At 43.9% G+C, this 15,929-nt stretch overlaps 2 protein-coding genes across 5 annotated transcripts in view; both read right to left on the bottom strand.

Annotated features, from left to right (window-relative positions):
* Nucleotides 1-15,929, bottom strand: part of PDE7B (phosphodiesterase 7B) — a 281,977-nt gene that overhangs the window by 40,186 nt on the left and 225,862 nt on the right. The gene's annotated exons all lie outside the window — the stretch shown is intronic.
* On the bottom strand, nt 9,065-10,925 carry LOC142071422 (zinc finger and SCAN domain-containing protein 29-like). Its single transcript, XM_075126197.1, has 2 exons — nt 10,248-10,925; nt 9,065-9,657 (listed from the first exon to the last, which is right to left on the bottom strand). The coding sequence occupies exons 1-2, from the start codon at nt 10,831-10,833 to the stop codon at nt 9,575-9,577; spliced, it is 669 nt and encodes a 222-aa protein (XP_074982298.1). The 5' UTR covers nt 10,834-10,925; the 3' UTR covers nt 9,065-9,574.

Genomic DNA, 15,929 nt, shown 5'->3' with positions numbered 1-15,929 from the left:
CCCTGTGACAACTGATTGAAGTGCATTTGAGTGTGGACTCCAGGTGCGTTTAATTGGCTAAGGGGGAACAATCAGTATTTACTCCAGTTAATTTCTCCAGCATCGATAAAGTCTCTGTCAATTCATACCAAACTTTTAGCTTAGATTTACATCGCCCTTACTACAGTCTTGTCTTTGTTTAGTGTACTGTGCCAAAATTCTCACCTTCCAAAGTTCTCCCATAGTATAAACAGGAGCATACGTGGAAGTGCTAACAGTAGATAAATTGCTGTGTATTCTTATTACCTGTGTCCAAGGGTGCAGCATGGATTTTTCACACTACTTAAAAGACACCTGTAGTTTTTTAAGGATAAGTGAACAGGCTCAGTTAAAATAAGAAGTAATCCAAAACTTGATTTTAAACCTATTGCAAGCTTTTGAGGAAGTGTTCATTTTCTCTCTGCATTGTCTGTCTTTTTCTTGTACCTCTGCACTTCCTGGTTCAAGATCAGAGTAGAATTATCAAAGTTCTGAAGAAAGGCTGCTCTCCTGGAATTTCTGGCGTGACAGAAATCAGGAAGCTTCAGAAAACATTTTAAGACAACTTGTTACTGCAAAGTTTCCACTCCAGCTTGGCAGACCTCAGAACATTCAGATAAACATCCCAATTGGACCTCTGACCCTTTTAAGGTCTGTCTGTTGCTATTTTGGAAAACACATAATTGAGGTTTGGTTTAAAAATAATCAGATTGATTTTCATTCTAAATATGGTTGAAACCTTGCCCTGGTGCTGATAACAATGTTACCAGTTTGATCAGAGTGATATTTTATAAGTTAAGAAAATTGCTGATATTACCTGCCATGAATATACTATGATCATAAAAATTAAATATTAGACAGGAGAACACTACACACTGCAACAGAACACATTAAATAAGTGCTGTATTGGTATCTTGTAGATTTCAATATCTTTGGAAATCCACATGAGACTTTCCTGCCTTTTGCATTTAATTCAGAATCCAGAGCTACCAGTAATAAACTCTTTGCTTTCAACTATATACTATACCAAAACATTTCTCATTAACAATTATAAAAGTCTTTGGGGGGAGAACATCCCCAGATCCTTTTTGAAATGCTTGACATGTTAACTATGTACAGGCGCCCTCCAACTTACGGAATCATTCCGTTCCGGAAAGCCTCGCGTAACTTGAATTCTGAGTAAGTCGGAAACGTATACCTGTATATTACGCAAAAATTTCAAAAATCCTATTTCTGGCTTATGGAACTTTTTCTGTAAGTGCGAATTTGCGTAAGTTGGGTCTTGCGTAACCCTGGGAGCGTCTGTACTGTCTTTCTGGAGATTCTCTAAAACAGTGGTATAGCATAATAGTCTTTGGGGCAGAGACTCTCATTTGTGACATCTTTTGTAGTCTGCCTAGCAAAATGGGGCCACCTGGTTGTGACTATGTCAATATGTTAAATAACAACATTCAAAATATTATATTACCATAGTTGAGTTACAACTGATGAAATAATTACCAGCAAATAATTTAGTCAATGCATTTGGCCCCCTCTTTGGATTGTTGAATGTTCATGCACAGGTCACATTGTCCTGAAACTCACTTGTTGAGTAAATTTGAACCAATGTTTTTGTTTTTTCTCTCTGGATTGATTGTGAACAGATCACTGTCTGGGGTGGGCAAATACGGCCTGCGGGCCATTTTAAGCTGGCCCTCAAGCTCCTGCTGGTGAGTGGGGTCTAGGGCTTGCCAGTGCTTCAGCCAGGGAGCAGGGTTGGGGGCCGCTCCACACAGCTCCTGGAAGCCACAACATGGCCCCGCTCCAGCTCCTACCTGCTCCAATGGCCCTGCTCCTATGGCGCCCTCTGGCGCGCCAATGGGAGCTGCGGGGGCAGTGCCTGTGGATGGGGCAGCATGCAGAACCGCCTGGCTGCACCTCTGTGTAGGAGCCGGAGAAGGGACATGCTGCTGCTTCCGGGAGTCACTTGAGGTAAACACTGCCCAGAGCCTGCAGCGCTGAGCCTCTCCCCACACCCCAACCCCCTGCCCAAGCCCTGATCCCCCTCCCACCTTCTGAACCCCTCGATCCCAGCCTGGAGCATCCTCCTGCACCCCAAACCCCTCATCTCCAGCCCCACCCCAGAGCCCACACCCCCAGCCAGAGCCCTCACCACCCCCTGCACCCCACTCCTCCACCCCAGCTCGGAGCTCCCTCCTGCACCCATAACTCCTCATTTCTGGCCCCACCCTGGAGCCTGCACCCCCAAACAGAGCCCTCACCCCTTCCCACACCCCAACCCCAATTTTGTGAGCATTGATGGCCCGCCATACAATTTCTATTCCCAAATGTTTGCCCACCCCTGGTCTATGCTCAAAGTTTGAGGGGTGCTTATTAGTTGTAATTGGCCATGTAAGTCACATCCGTTTTTTCTGTTCTTTGATTGGATGAGCATAACTCCTACAATCTAGAGGAGGACATGAAGAAATCATCAGGGCTCTGAACCTGTCAGAGAGAGGTAGATGATGAGCAGATCTGCTGAATTTTAGAAAATCTGAAATATTTTCCTTTTTGGGCCATACAGGACACGATGCCCTTGATATCAGTCTTTGAAAAATTAGGGTACTGCACCTTTATTGGCTGGATACTTCTGGATAACTTCTATTTTTTTAATCACAAGCACACAAAGCAACTGCTTGTGACTACCTGCAAAGGAGATGCTCATCTCCTTGTCTGGCTAATTTAATTGCTACTGTGCCAATGTTTTTGTGACAGGTTTTGGAATGCTGTCCCCTTATTGTGCCAAGTGGTGTCTCCTCCCAGATACATCATCTCATGTTAGGTGACAGTGGCTTGAAACAGCTCAACTTCCAACTCATCATGTTCCCATGCAATCCTTGACACTCCTGAAAAACAGGTTTCAGAGGAACAGCCGTGTTAGTCTGTATTCGCAAAAAGAAAAGGAGTTCTTGTGGCACCTTAGAGACTAACCAATTTATTTGAGCATGAGCTTTCGTGAGCTACAGCTCACTTCATGCATCCGATGTAGTGAGCTGTAGCTCACGAAAGCTCATGCTCAAATAAATTGGTTAGTCTCTAAGGTGCCACAAGAACTCCTTTTCTTTTTTCCTGAAAAACACTAACTATACTGGACTTCCCCCAAAATATATTTTCTCTGGGATATCTGAAATGGGATCACAGAACTGAAGAATAGCAATGGAGGTTTTAAAAGAATCCAAAGTCCTGCAGAAGAGTGGGTTGCAAATACATGTTGAAGGAAAGAAATGTATGAAGTCACAGAAATCCAAGGAGAAGAGGGAGTAGATTAAATCCAAATTTAAGGCAAAACTAGGTTTGTTTCTCTTGATGCTTTTCAGCCATCATGGGGAACTTGACTTGGCTAGTTATTAAAGCCCTCTTCAGGCAAACAGTAGGTGTGAGGTCTTTGATTCAGTTGCCTGTATGTTATTTGGAGAGGGTGTTATGCGTGCTGTAACATGCATTTTCAACCAGTGTTGTATTTTTTTCATATGAAATCTTCACTTCACTGCTTCAGTCTTGTCTGTAGGATAGGATACTCAGGATCTTTATTTTAAAGCTGCAAGTTAATATGATCTACAGCTGATTGCAACTTGTGTGACAGGAAATGGTTTTCCCCTTCCCCCTTTGAGGAAAAATCCACATACCCTGTAATAACAGCTAACACAGCTTTCATTTATCATGTTAATGATCCCTTCTCCCGGTTCTTTAAGTAATTAGGAAAGTGTCCTCAATGTTATCATCAAAACACCCTTTCCCTTCTTTATCAAGTAACAGAAGGTCAGGTGACAAAACAAACAATTCCTCATTTGGAAACTCCTGTATTAAAAGGACACTATCGGGTGACATAAACCCAGGATTTATGTTAAAAAAAAAATTACAACTCTATATAGTGGTATAAACATTTGCATGGATTTTTTTTAAAATTGCAGCAAAAACAGTCCGTGTTTAGTTTTAAACATTCCCCTGCAATGTTCATAAAACAAATTGCAGCTTTTTACTAGTGCATGAAAATATATAAACGCTCTCTGGCTTTCATTTTCTAAGCTTAAGGAAGTGCAAAAACTAAACAAACAGCATAAATGACAGTAAGCGGAATTTACTTTTCAATCCACATCCACCTTGTCATTAATAATGTAGGGAAGAACATTTTTTTAATAGGATTGTTCTTAAAACTTGTCTGTTCCTTTAAAGAGAGTGGAGAGAGAAACACACAGATATTCTGTGCTTAGAGTGGAGCTTTAGTAGAAAACAGAACTGTCCGTGCTGAGACAACATTACTAATCTAATCGCCTTCTATGATGAGATTACTGGCTCTGTGGATGAAGGGAAAGCAGTGGATGTATTGTTTCTTGACTTTAGCAAAGCTTTTGACACGGTCTCCCACAGTATTCTTGTCAGCAAGTTAAGGAAGTATGGGCTGGATGAATGCACTACAAGGTGGGTAGAAAGCTGGCTAGATTGTCGGGCTCAACGGGTAGTGATCAATGGCTCCATGTCTAGTTGGCAGCTGGTATCAAGTGGAGTGCCCCAAGGGTCGGTCCTGGGGCCGGTTTTGTTCAATATCTTCATAAATGATCTGGAGGATGGTGTGGATTGCACTCTCAGCAAATTTGCGGATGATACTAAACTGGGAGGAGTGGTAGATACGCTGGAGGGGAGGGATAGGATACAGAAGGACCTAGACAAATTGGAGGATTGGGCCAAAAGAAATCTGATGAGGTTCAATAAGGATAAGTGCAGGGTCCTGCACTTAGGACGGAAGAACCCAATGCACAGCTACAGACTAGGGACCGAATGGCTAGGTAGCAGTTCTGCGGAAAAGGACCTAGGGGTGACAGTGGACGAGAAGCTGGATATGAGTCAGCAGTGTGCCCTTGTTGCCAAGAAGGCCAATGGCATTTTGGGATGTATAAGTAGGGGCATAGCGAACGTGATCGTTCCCCTCTATTCGACATTGGTGAGGCCTCATCTGGAGTACTGTGTCCAGTTTTGGGCCCCACACTTCAAGAAGGATGTGGATAAATTGGAGAGAGTCCAGCGAAGGGCAACAAAAATGATTAGGGGTCTGGAACACATGAGTTATGAGGAGAGGCTGAGGGAGCTGGGATTGTTTAGCCTGCAGAAGAGAAGAATGAGGGGGGATTTGATAGCTGCTTTCAACTACCTGAAAGGGGGTTCCAAAGAGGATGGCTCTAGACTGTTCTCAATGGTATCAGATGACAGAACGAGGAGTAATGGTCTCAAGCTGCAGTGGGGGAGGTTTAGATTGCATATTAGGAAAAACTTTTTCACTAAGAGGGTGGTGAAACACTGGAATGCGTTACCTAGGGAGGTGGTAGAATCTCCTTCCTTAGAGGTTTTTAAGGTCAGGTTGACAAAGCCCTGGCTGGGATGATTTAACTGGGAATTGGTCCTGCTTCGAGCAGGGGGTTGGACTAGATGACCTTCTGGGGTCCCTTCCAACCCTTATATTCTATGATTCTATGATTCTATGATTACAGAATCCTAATTCCCCTTTCATGAATAGGAGGCTCAAAGCAAGTCCATAGATGAATTTTAGATTTTGGGGTTATTCTTGCTATCCACAGCAGGGAGGGGCCAAACCAATTTGGAAGCTAAGTGTCATTTCCAGTTGGAGGTATCTCTGTGCTGGGGCATAAGTTAAGTATTTTGTAGTGATATGGTGAAACTCAAAAGTTTGGCTCTTTTGTTTTAATAAGCATTCAGTGTTGGATGCTTATCTGAACCTCTTTAATCTGGGTAGTCCAATAAGTCCTTGAAACTTCTTCACAAGACTTTTAGCACTTCCTAGTTTCATCTGGGACAGAAATACCATGAGACTGGCCTCTCTTATGGTATTTCAGCACTTCCATTTCTTGTCCCAGCCAAAGGCAACAAAATAAAAAGTTAACCAAACTTTTTTAAACCTCAAAAATTTTGGGTTCAGATCACGTAGATCTGAACGTAGAGGTTTGGGTGAAGATTGTGATTCGATTTTATTTTTTCTGGAGATGGGCCCTAACCAAAAGCCTTGGAATTGTTCAAAATCCAAACCTGGGGCTGTATCTGAATTTTGCAAATTCTTTTTATTGTGGGACAAACTAAAATTACAGATTCAAACATCTCCAAATGTTGGGTGTTTGAGATCCAGATCCAGAGTTTGTCCATAGGAGTCCATATCTTATTTTACCAAACCTGATACTTTGCATTTCTAGATCACCTTTCATATGAGAATCTAAAAGTACTTTGGAAATATTCATTAAGCCTTAAATATTGACTGCAAGGTAGGTAAAGTAAACCTCGTCAAATGCCTCAAAGGCATCATTTTACATACAGGCAAACTGAGCTACAGAAAGAAAGAGTCTTTGTGGCACCTTAGGGTATGTCTACACTACGAAATCAGGTCGCATTTATAGAAGTCGGTTTTTTAGAAATCGGTTTTATATATTCGAGTGTGTGTGTCCCCACAGAAAATGCTCTAAGTGCATTAAGTGCATTAACTCGGCGGAGTGCTTCCACAGTACCGAGGCTAGCATCAACTTCCGGAGTGTTGCACTGTGGGTAGCTATCCCAGAGTTCCCGCAGTCTCCGCTGCCCATTAGAATTCTGGGTTGAGATCCCAGTGCCTGATGGGGCTAAAACATTGTCGCGGGTGGTTCTGGGTACATATCGTCAGGTCCCCGTTCCCTTCCTCCCTCCGTGAAAGCAAGGGCAGACAATCGTTTCGCGCCTTTTTTCCTGAATTACCTGTGCAGACGCCATACCACGGCAAGCATGGAGCCCGCTCAGGTAACCGTCACCGTATGTCTCCTGGGTGCTGGCAGACGTGGTACTGCATTGCTACACAGTAGCAGCAACCCATTGCCTTGTGGCAGCAGACGGTACAGTACGACTGGTAGCCGTCCTTGTCATGTCCGAGGTGCTCCTGGCCACGTCGGCCAGGAGTGCCTGGGCAGACATGGGTGCAGGGACTAAATTTGGAGTGACTCGACCAGGTCATTCTCTTTAGTCCTGCAGTCAGTCCTATTGAACCGTCTTATGGTGAGCAGGCAGGTGATACGGATTGCTAGCAGTCCTATTGTGTCATCTTCTGCCGGGCAGCCATGAGGTGTGGATGGCATGCAGTCCTTCTGCACCGTCTGCTGCCAGCCAAAGATGTAAAAGATAGATGGAGTGGATCAAAACAAGAAATAGACCAGATTTGTTTTGTACTCATTTGCTTCTCCCCCCTCCCCTGTCTAGGGGACTCATTCCTCTAGGTCATACTGCAGTCACTCACAGAGAAGGTACAGCAAGGTAAATCTAGCCATGTATCAATCAGAGGCCAGACTAACCTCATTGTTCTAATAAGAACGATAACTTAGGTGCACTATTTCTTATTGGAACCCTCCGTGAAGTCCTGCCTGAAATACTCCTTGATGTAAAGCCACCCCCTTTGTTGATTTTAGCTCCCTGAAGCCAACCCTGTAAGCCATGTCGTCAGTCGCCCCTCCCTCCGTCAGAGCAACGGCAGACAATCGTTCCGTGCCTTTTTTCTGTGCGGACGCCATACCAAGGCAAGCATGGAGGCCGCTGAGCTCACTTTAGCAATTAGGAGCACATTAACCACCACACGCATTATCCAGCAGTATATGCAGCACCAGAACCTGGCAGAGCGATACCGGGCAAGGAGGCGACGTCAGCGCGGTCACGTGAGTGATCAGGACATGGACACTGATTTCTCTGAAAGCATGGGCCTGCCAATGCATGCATCATGGTGCTAATGGGGCAGGTTCATGCTGTGGTACGCCGATTCTGGGCTCGGGAAACAAGCACAGACTGGTGGGACCGCATAGTGTTGCAGGTCTGGGACGATTCCCAGTGGCTGCGAAACTTTCGCATGCATAAGGGCACTTTCATGGAACTTTGTGACTTGCTTTCCCCTGCCCTGAAGCGCATGAATACCAACATGAGAGTAGCCCTCACAGTTGAGAAGCGAGTGGTGATAGCCCTGTGGAAGCTTGCAACGCCAGACAGCTACCGGTCAGTTGGGAATCAATTTGGAGTGGGCAAATCTACTGTTGGAGCTGCTGTGATGCAAGTAGCCCACGCAATCAAAGATCTGCTGATATCAAGGGTAATGACCCTGGGAAATGTGCAGGTCATAGTGGATGGCTTTGCTGCAATGGGATTCCCTAACTGTGGTGCGGCCATAGACGGAACCCATATCCCTATCTTGGCACCGGAGCACCAAGCTGGCGAGTACATAAACCGCAAGGGGTACTTTTCAATAGTGCTGCAAGCTCTGGTGGATCACAAGGGACATTTCACCAACATCAACGTGGGATGGCCGGGAAAGGTACATGACGCTCGCATCTTCAGGAACTCTGGTCTGTTTCAAAAGCTGCAGGAAGGGACTTTATTCCCAGACCAGAAAATAACTGTTGGGGATGTTGAAATGCCTATATGTATCCTTGGGGACCCAGCCTACCCCTTAATGCCATGGCTCATGAAGCCGTACACAGGCAGCCTGGACAGTAGTCAGGAGCTGTTCAACTACAGGCTGAGCAAGTGCAGAATGGTGGTAGAATGTGCATTTGGATGTTTAAAGGTGCGCTGGCGCAGTTTACTGACTCGCTTAGACCTCAGCGAAACCAATATTCCCACTGTTATTACTGTTTGCTGTGTGCTCCACAATATCTGTCAGAGTAAGGGGGAGACGTTTATGGCAGGGTGGGAGGTTGAGACAAATCGCCTGGCTGCTGGTTACACGCAGCCAGACACCAGGGCAGTTAGAAGAGCACAGGAGGGCGTGGTACGCATCAGAGAAGCTTTGAAAACTAGTTTCATGACTGGCCAGGCTACGGTGTGAAAGTTCTCTTTGTTTCTCCTTGATGAAACCCCCCACCCCTTGGTTCACTCTACTTCCCTGTAAGCTAACCACCCTTCCCTCCTCCCTTTAATCATTGCTTGCAGAGGCAATAAAGTCATTGTTGCTTCACATTCATGTATTCTTTATTCATTCATCACACAAATAGGGGGATGAATAACAAGATAGCCCAGGAGGGGTGGTGGAGGAGGGAAGGAAAATGCCACACACACTTCAAAAGTTTACAACTTTAAAATTTATTGAATGCCAGCCTTCTTTTTTTTGGGCAATCCTCTGTGGCGGAGTGGCTGGTTGGCCGGTGGCCCCCCCACCGCGTTCTTGGGCGTCTGTGTGTGGAGGCTATGGAACTTGGGGAGGAGGGCAGTTGGTTACACAGGGGCTGTAGTGGCAGTCTGTGCTCCAGCTGCCTTTGCTGCAGCTCAACCATACACTGGAGCATACTGGTTTGGTCCTCCAGCAGCCTCAGCATTGAATCCTGCCTCCTCTCATCACGCTGCCGCCACATTTGAGCTTCAGCCCTGTCTTCAGCCTGCCACTTACTCTCTTCAGCCCGCCACCTCTCCTCCCAGTCATTTTGTGCTTTTCTGCACTCTGACATTATTTGCCTCCACGCATTCGTCTGTGCTCTCAGTGTGGGAGGACAGCATGAGCTCAGAGAACATTTCATCACGAGTGCGTTTTTTTTTTCTTTCTAATCTTCACTAGCCTCTGGGAAGGAGAAGATCCTGTGATAATTGAAACACATGCAGCTGGTGGAGGAAAAAAAAGGGACAGCGGTATTTAAAAAGACACATTTTATAAAACAGTGGCTACACTCTTTCAGCAAGTAAACCTTGCTGTTAACATTACATACATAGCACATGTGCTTTCGTTACAAGGTCGCATTTTGCCTCCCCCTACTGCGTGGCTACCCTCTCAACCCTCCCCCCTCCCCGTGGCTAACAGCTGGGAACATTTCTGTTCAGCCACAGGTAAACAGCCCAGCAGGAACGGGCTCCTCTGAGTGTCCCCTGAAGAAAAGCACCCTATTTCAACCAGGTGACCATGAATGATATCTCAATCTCCTGAGGATAACACAGAGAGATAAAGAACGGATGTTGTTTGAACGCCAGCAAACATACACTGCAATGCTTTGTTGTACAATGATTCCCGAGTACGTGTTACTGGCCTGGAGTGGTAAAGTGTCCTACCATGGAGGATGCAATAAGGCTGCCCTCCCCAGAAACCTTTTGCAAAGGCTTTGGGAGTACATCCAGGAGAGCCGCGAATGCCAGGGCAAAGTAATCCTTTCACATGCTTGCTTTTAAACCATGTATAGTATTTTAAAAGGTACACTCACCGGAGGTCCCTTCTCCGCCTGCAGGGTCCAGAAAGCAGCCTTGGGTGGGTTCGGGGGGTACTGGCTCCAGGTCCAGGGTGAGAAACAGTTCCTGGCTGTCGGAAAAACCGGTTTCTCCACTTGCTTGCTGTGAGCTATCTACAACCTCCTCCTCATCATCATCTTCTTCTTCGTCCCCAAAACCTGCTTCCGTGTTGCCTCCATCTCCATTGAAGGAGTCAAACAACACGGCTGGGGTAGTGGTGGCTGAACCCCCTAAAATGGCATGCAGCTCATCATAGAAGCGGCATGTTTGGGGCTCTGACCCGGAGTGGCCGTTCTCCTCTCTGGTTTTCTGGTAGGCTTGCCTCAGCTCCTTAAGTTTCACGTGGCACTGCTTCGGGTCCCTGTTATGGCCTCTGTCCTTCATGCTCTGGGAGATTTTGACAAAGGTTTTGGCATTTCGAAAACTGGAACTGAGTTCTGATAGCACGGGTTCCTCTCCCCATACAGCGATCAGATCCCGTACCTCCCGTTCAGTCCATGCTGGAGCTCTTTTGCGATTCTGGGACTCCATCATAGTCACCTCTGCTGATGAGCTCTGCATGGTCACCTGCAGCTTGCCACTCTAGCCAGACAGGAAATGAGATTAAAAAGTACGCGGTTCTTTTCCTGTCTACCTGGCCAGTGCATCTGAGTTGAGAATGCTGTCCAGAGCGGTCACAATGGAGCACTCTGGGATAGCTCCCGGAGGCCAATACCGTCAAATTGTGTCCACAGTACCCCAAATTCGACCCGGCAAGGCCGATTTAAGCACTAATCCACTTGTCAGGGGTGGAGTAAGGAAATCAATTTTAAGAGCCCTTTAATTCGAAATAAAGGGCTTCATCGTGTGGACGGGTGCAGGTTTACATTGATTTAACACTGCTAAATTCGACCTAAAGTCCTAGTGTAGACCAGGGCTTAGAGACAAACAAATTTATTTGAGCATAAGCTTTCACTTGAAGTGAGCTATAGCTCACGAAAGCTTATGCTTATGCTTATGCTTAAATAAATTTGTTAGTCTCAAAGGTGCCACAAGTACTCCTTTTCTTTTTGTGAATACTGACTAACATGGCTGCTACTCTGAAACCTGAGCTGCAGAAAGGTTATTAGATGCCTAATGTCACACAGCATGTCAGTGTCCAAGCCAGAGAAAGAACCCAACAGCCCTGAGTATCTTTTGAAGATAGTAGGTGCTCCAAGTTAGTTCTGTTCACTGATTAAGGTAAGTAAAGCCCTTCTTGTTAAATGAAACTTCCTTTGTTTGCACATTAATGTCAAGATCTCAGGTTGGTGAATACACAGCACAAAGCAGGTGCTATAATATGTGAAGCGACTCCCAGCAAGTGCTATTTAGACCTTGCAGATGCTTTCTTTCTAATCTGGCTATTTCAGCGATGCAAGGAATTTACTCTTGTCCTTAATTAATGCCATCAAGAAATGTACCATATCAGTCACCGACACAGCACATCATGGGATAATGAAACCTATTTTAATCACCACATCAGAGTCACTGGAAGGAACTGGTTCAGTGACTTACTGAGCAATTTAATCAATCAGAAAATTAAATAATTGCTGCCTTACTACTAAAGTCCTTTATTTCTGAAACCCAAACTAGGCTCCTCTAAAAGGAAAATCAGTTTAAGTTAATTTTCACTGCGGAAGTGTATAAAGCTCCAAATGCTTACAAGACACAATATTCAGATTATCTACTCTTCTGTGGCTGCTTGGCGGTAATACAGTAGCTTGTAAAAAGCAAAATGGCCTCTAATTGCCTTTGTGAAATTAGCCTGAGTTAGTTTCAGATACGGGCCTAACCTGCAAAGTTCACAGAGAAACTTTCTTAAAATGTGTGGGGTTTTGTTTGGGACCTAACTCTAGCACATTTACACATTTGATTTTGCTGTTCCACAGTATTTCAACACTGCTCCAGTCTATTCTTTTACTTCTGTGGAGTTTTTGGGAAAATTATGTTTCTACAGTTTTACTTTCAACTCCTGTCTTTCTTAGGTCACTTACTCATCTAGGATGAAAAAAGAAAACAACCGTGACATTCTCTCTCTCACTCACCATTCCATTTTAGGGTATGGTTTGATTGTAATTTATTTCAAGGGGAAACTCCTTCCCCAATTCTCTTATGAACCTCCCTTAAATAGAGCTGTGCAGAACTCACTGGCTTCCGTTTATATGACTTTAGCAAACCAAAATCTCTGGGTTTTGGTCACAGGCCCCCAGAATAATATTCAGGTTGCCCAGGCTACTCATGCAAGGTGTTCTGGAGCATCCCTCAGTCCAGTTAGCCAGCAGGAGCAGGCAGCCTTCCTGTCTCACTAATGCAGGATGGGAAAGTGGATGGCCTGCTTTGCCTCATAGGAAACCTGAAATGAATGTGGGGACTGCAAAGCCACCAGACCCTCCTCACCCCCAATAGTGATGATATGAGAGAAAGTTGCTACTCAGTGCCACATGAAAGTCTTGGGTCGAAAATCGTTGTTGCCTACACTATTGCATAGAGATTCAGGTGGTGCCATAAGCCCTTGCAAGTTGTTGGGAACCAGTAGTTTAAGACAAGGACATATATGTAGCTATGCTAGAGCACAGGAGCACACTAGCTGATGGCATGGGATCACCTGATCAACTACTGGGTCATCATTTAGGTTAAATTTTGTCCTCCACAAATCAACTTTTAAAGCTAAAGGTCACTGGCCCAGCTACAGTTCAAGAAAAGCATAAGGCTATATACATTTGTGAGGGCAGAAATTACAAGAGGAACTGTGACGTTGTCTAATTAAAATTTAACCATGCAAATCATTATTGCTACCACTGTTATATAATTGCAACAAATCTTATACAAAGTGTAATGCGTGGCCAGAAAGGGTTAAACTGTTTGCAGGCTAACTAACCCAAAGCCCACCTTTAAAGACATGTTAGAAAGTATGTGAATAGTAATTAGGGCCATTCGATGCTAGATTGGCTAGAACTTTGAAATGCAAACCTGTATTGGTAGAAAATTAAAGGTGATACTAATTGTATGGGTTTAATTATAGTTGGTTAAATGTTCACCATGTAAACAGACAGTTCCTGTCTGTCACTATAGCTGATGATTCAGAGATCAAAAGGGAATATTAACATTTAGATTAATCTTAGATGCAATAATGTCATTGTCTATGTGTCTCTCTAAAGTTTGTGATGAACTGCTTCATGGATAAATTACCTTATGTTAATCCATGTAGTTAATTACGGGTGAAGTTTAAGAAACAGAAGGTTACATCGAAAGCCTATTGTTCACCCAGGACTGTACAGTCAAGTGGCTGCTAGAAAACTGTAAAAAAGACCCTTGGGTCCTGATCCTTTTTTATCTCAGATCTGCCTGAGGTTTTATGCAGAGGAAGCCAAAGCCATAAGGACTGAGTCCAGTTCTGACTGGACTACCCTGAAATATAAACATTGGACTATAACCTATGAACTATTGCTGAAATAACTCTTTGCAACTACAAAGGTCACCCTCTCTGCTATGAATCTGAATCTCAAGACTGTATTCATGTCTGTATGTACAGTAATCTTTTAACCAATGCTCTCTATCTTTTCTTTTTCAATAGATTTTAGTTTAGTTAATAAGAATTGGCTGTAAGCAGGTATTTGGGTAAGATCTGGAATATTCATTAACGTGGGAAGTAATGTGTCTGATCCTTTGGGATTGGTAGAACTTTTTTGTATGATGAATAAGATTTTCAGTGATCCTCATCATATTTGAATTGGGTGTCTGGGTGGAAGCCTGAGGCTGGGTTATTTTGGAAGGAACTATGTTGTTGGCTTCTGGGTAACCAGTGAGGTATTATAGAGGCTGTTTTGTGCTGGCTTGGTAAATCTAAATATTGGAATATCCACCAGTGTTGGGGATTGTCTGCCCCATTCTTTGCAGTTCACCCTAGTTGAGTGACCTCAGTCGGCTCCCCTGGGACTCTGGTCACAGGAACACTAAAGCCTTACCTCTCCGCCAGCTGGGCATGCGAGAGAAAATGTGCATGCACAATCCTGGCCCCAAGTTACACACACCAAATGTCTCTCTGATATAGCGGGACACTGGAAGAATGTTTAGACATCATCACAGACATCAGCTCACAACAGGAAGCTAACTGTAATCCAGTTGGTTTGAGTTCTACCCTATCAGATCTGTTTTCAGAATCGATGCAATTTCTTTTTCCAGCAGGATTTTACGACACCTTTGACCATACATTAACTTTGGTGCCAGAATCCAAAGAAGCCAAAAGACACAGACAGCCTTGATCCTAACCCATGCTGGCCATGATGGAAAGAAAATCCACCCAAGTGACTAATCTATAAACATAAAGGCTATATTTGAGTAATATTGTCTTATGTTAAATAGCAGTGTCCTGAAATATTTGTTTTAAGAATGTACACATCTTTTTTTAATAATAAACTTTAATTTTTCTCTCTCTCTTCTTTTGTGAGATGGGGGTGTAATATTATTTAGGGTTGCTAGATGGTGCTGTGTAGCTCGAGTTTAAGTTTTGTTTATCTGAATTTGTAGAAGTTAGATCATGGAGAAAGGATTGTGATAATGTGTCTTTCTGGTTATTGAATATATTTCTAGTAAAGTCTGTTCTGCCTTAATCTCTCACTTAGTGCAAGTATTACTTTAGACGTAGCGCTGCTGCCTATTGGTTATACCTACATAAGAAAACATTTCTTGGTGCCAAATCCTTTCAATAGTATTAATCCTGGCACTTTATGTAGTAGTATCACAAGATTATTCTGTTTACACTGCTTGTTCCCCTTTAAGAGGAAGTTCTTTTAACCAATGTTCCCGCTGTACTTATAGTATATGTTAAATACACAGGCCCCATTTAGTGAGCATGGGTGAGGCCAAAATAAAAGCTTATGTACATCCCAGGCACAGATGCGTGCACAGCGAGTGAGACAGGCTCAGTGCACTCTTCATTTGCAACATCAGTGGTCTAGTGTTGAGATTTCACCTTATTTTGGATTAAAACGTTAAAAAATTATCGTCAGTCCCTTAGACTATAACAGTGAATACGCAAAAATCTGATTTTGGTTCCCTCCATATTTTCAAGACTGCTACCTTTTCCCATTCACGGAGGTCAAACAGAGATTTTTTTTTTTCAGTCTAAAATAGATCTACACTACAAACAAACAAAAAAGTGTGTGCTTAACTCAGGTTAACTAACCTGCTTTAGCTGTCTCGGGTTAAAACAGCAGTGAAGACATGGCAATTCAGGCCTGTACCAGCTCAAGTTAGGGTCCATATGGGAACATGGCGATGAACTCAAGCTGCAAACCCGAGTTAAAAAACTGAGTTGCCATGTCTTCACTGCTATTTTAACCCGAGACAGCGAATGCGGTTAGCTAATCTGAGTTAAGACCACACCTTTGCAGTGTAGACATACCCAATAACTAATTTGAGATTAAAGAGAAACAACAAAGAAAGAACAAGTTAAAGTCGCCATGAGAGAGAACACCCTGACTTGCTCTGTAACGTTTAGCATCTGAAATGAAACAAAAATGACTGCTGCTATATAACCTAGCAGGGCAACTCCTCTGAATTTGAAGATGCAACATACAGAAAGACACCTCTTTTTTAAATTACATAGGGTAGCCACATGTGCTAGAAAAGTCAAG

Source organism: Caretta caretta, chromosome 3 (assembly GCF_965140235.1).
Source record: "Caretta caretta isolate rCarCar2 chromosome 3, rCarCar1.hap1, whole genome shotgun sequence".
Lineage (NCBI taxonomy): Eukaryota > Metazoa > Chordata > Testudines > Cheloniidae > Caretta > Caretta caretta.
Note: the sequence above shows the minus strand (reverse complement) of the source record. Positions and strands in the feature narration are given on the sequence as shown.

Bases quoted from the DNA above. Each gene is read 5' to 3' on its own strand.
- LOC142071422 (XM_075126197.1), bottom strand. From the start codon at position 10,833: ATGCAGAGCTCATCAGCAGAGGTGACTATGATGGAGTCCCAGAATCGC. The intron at 9,658-10,247 runs GTGAGTGTACCT...TTCCTCCACCAG, and splicing joins AGGCGGAGAAGGGACCTCCG to CTGCATGTGTTTCAATTATC.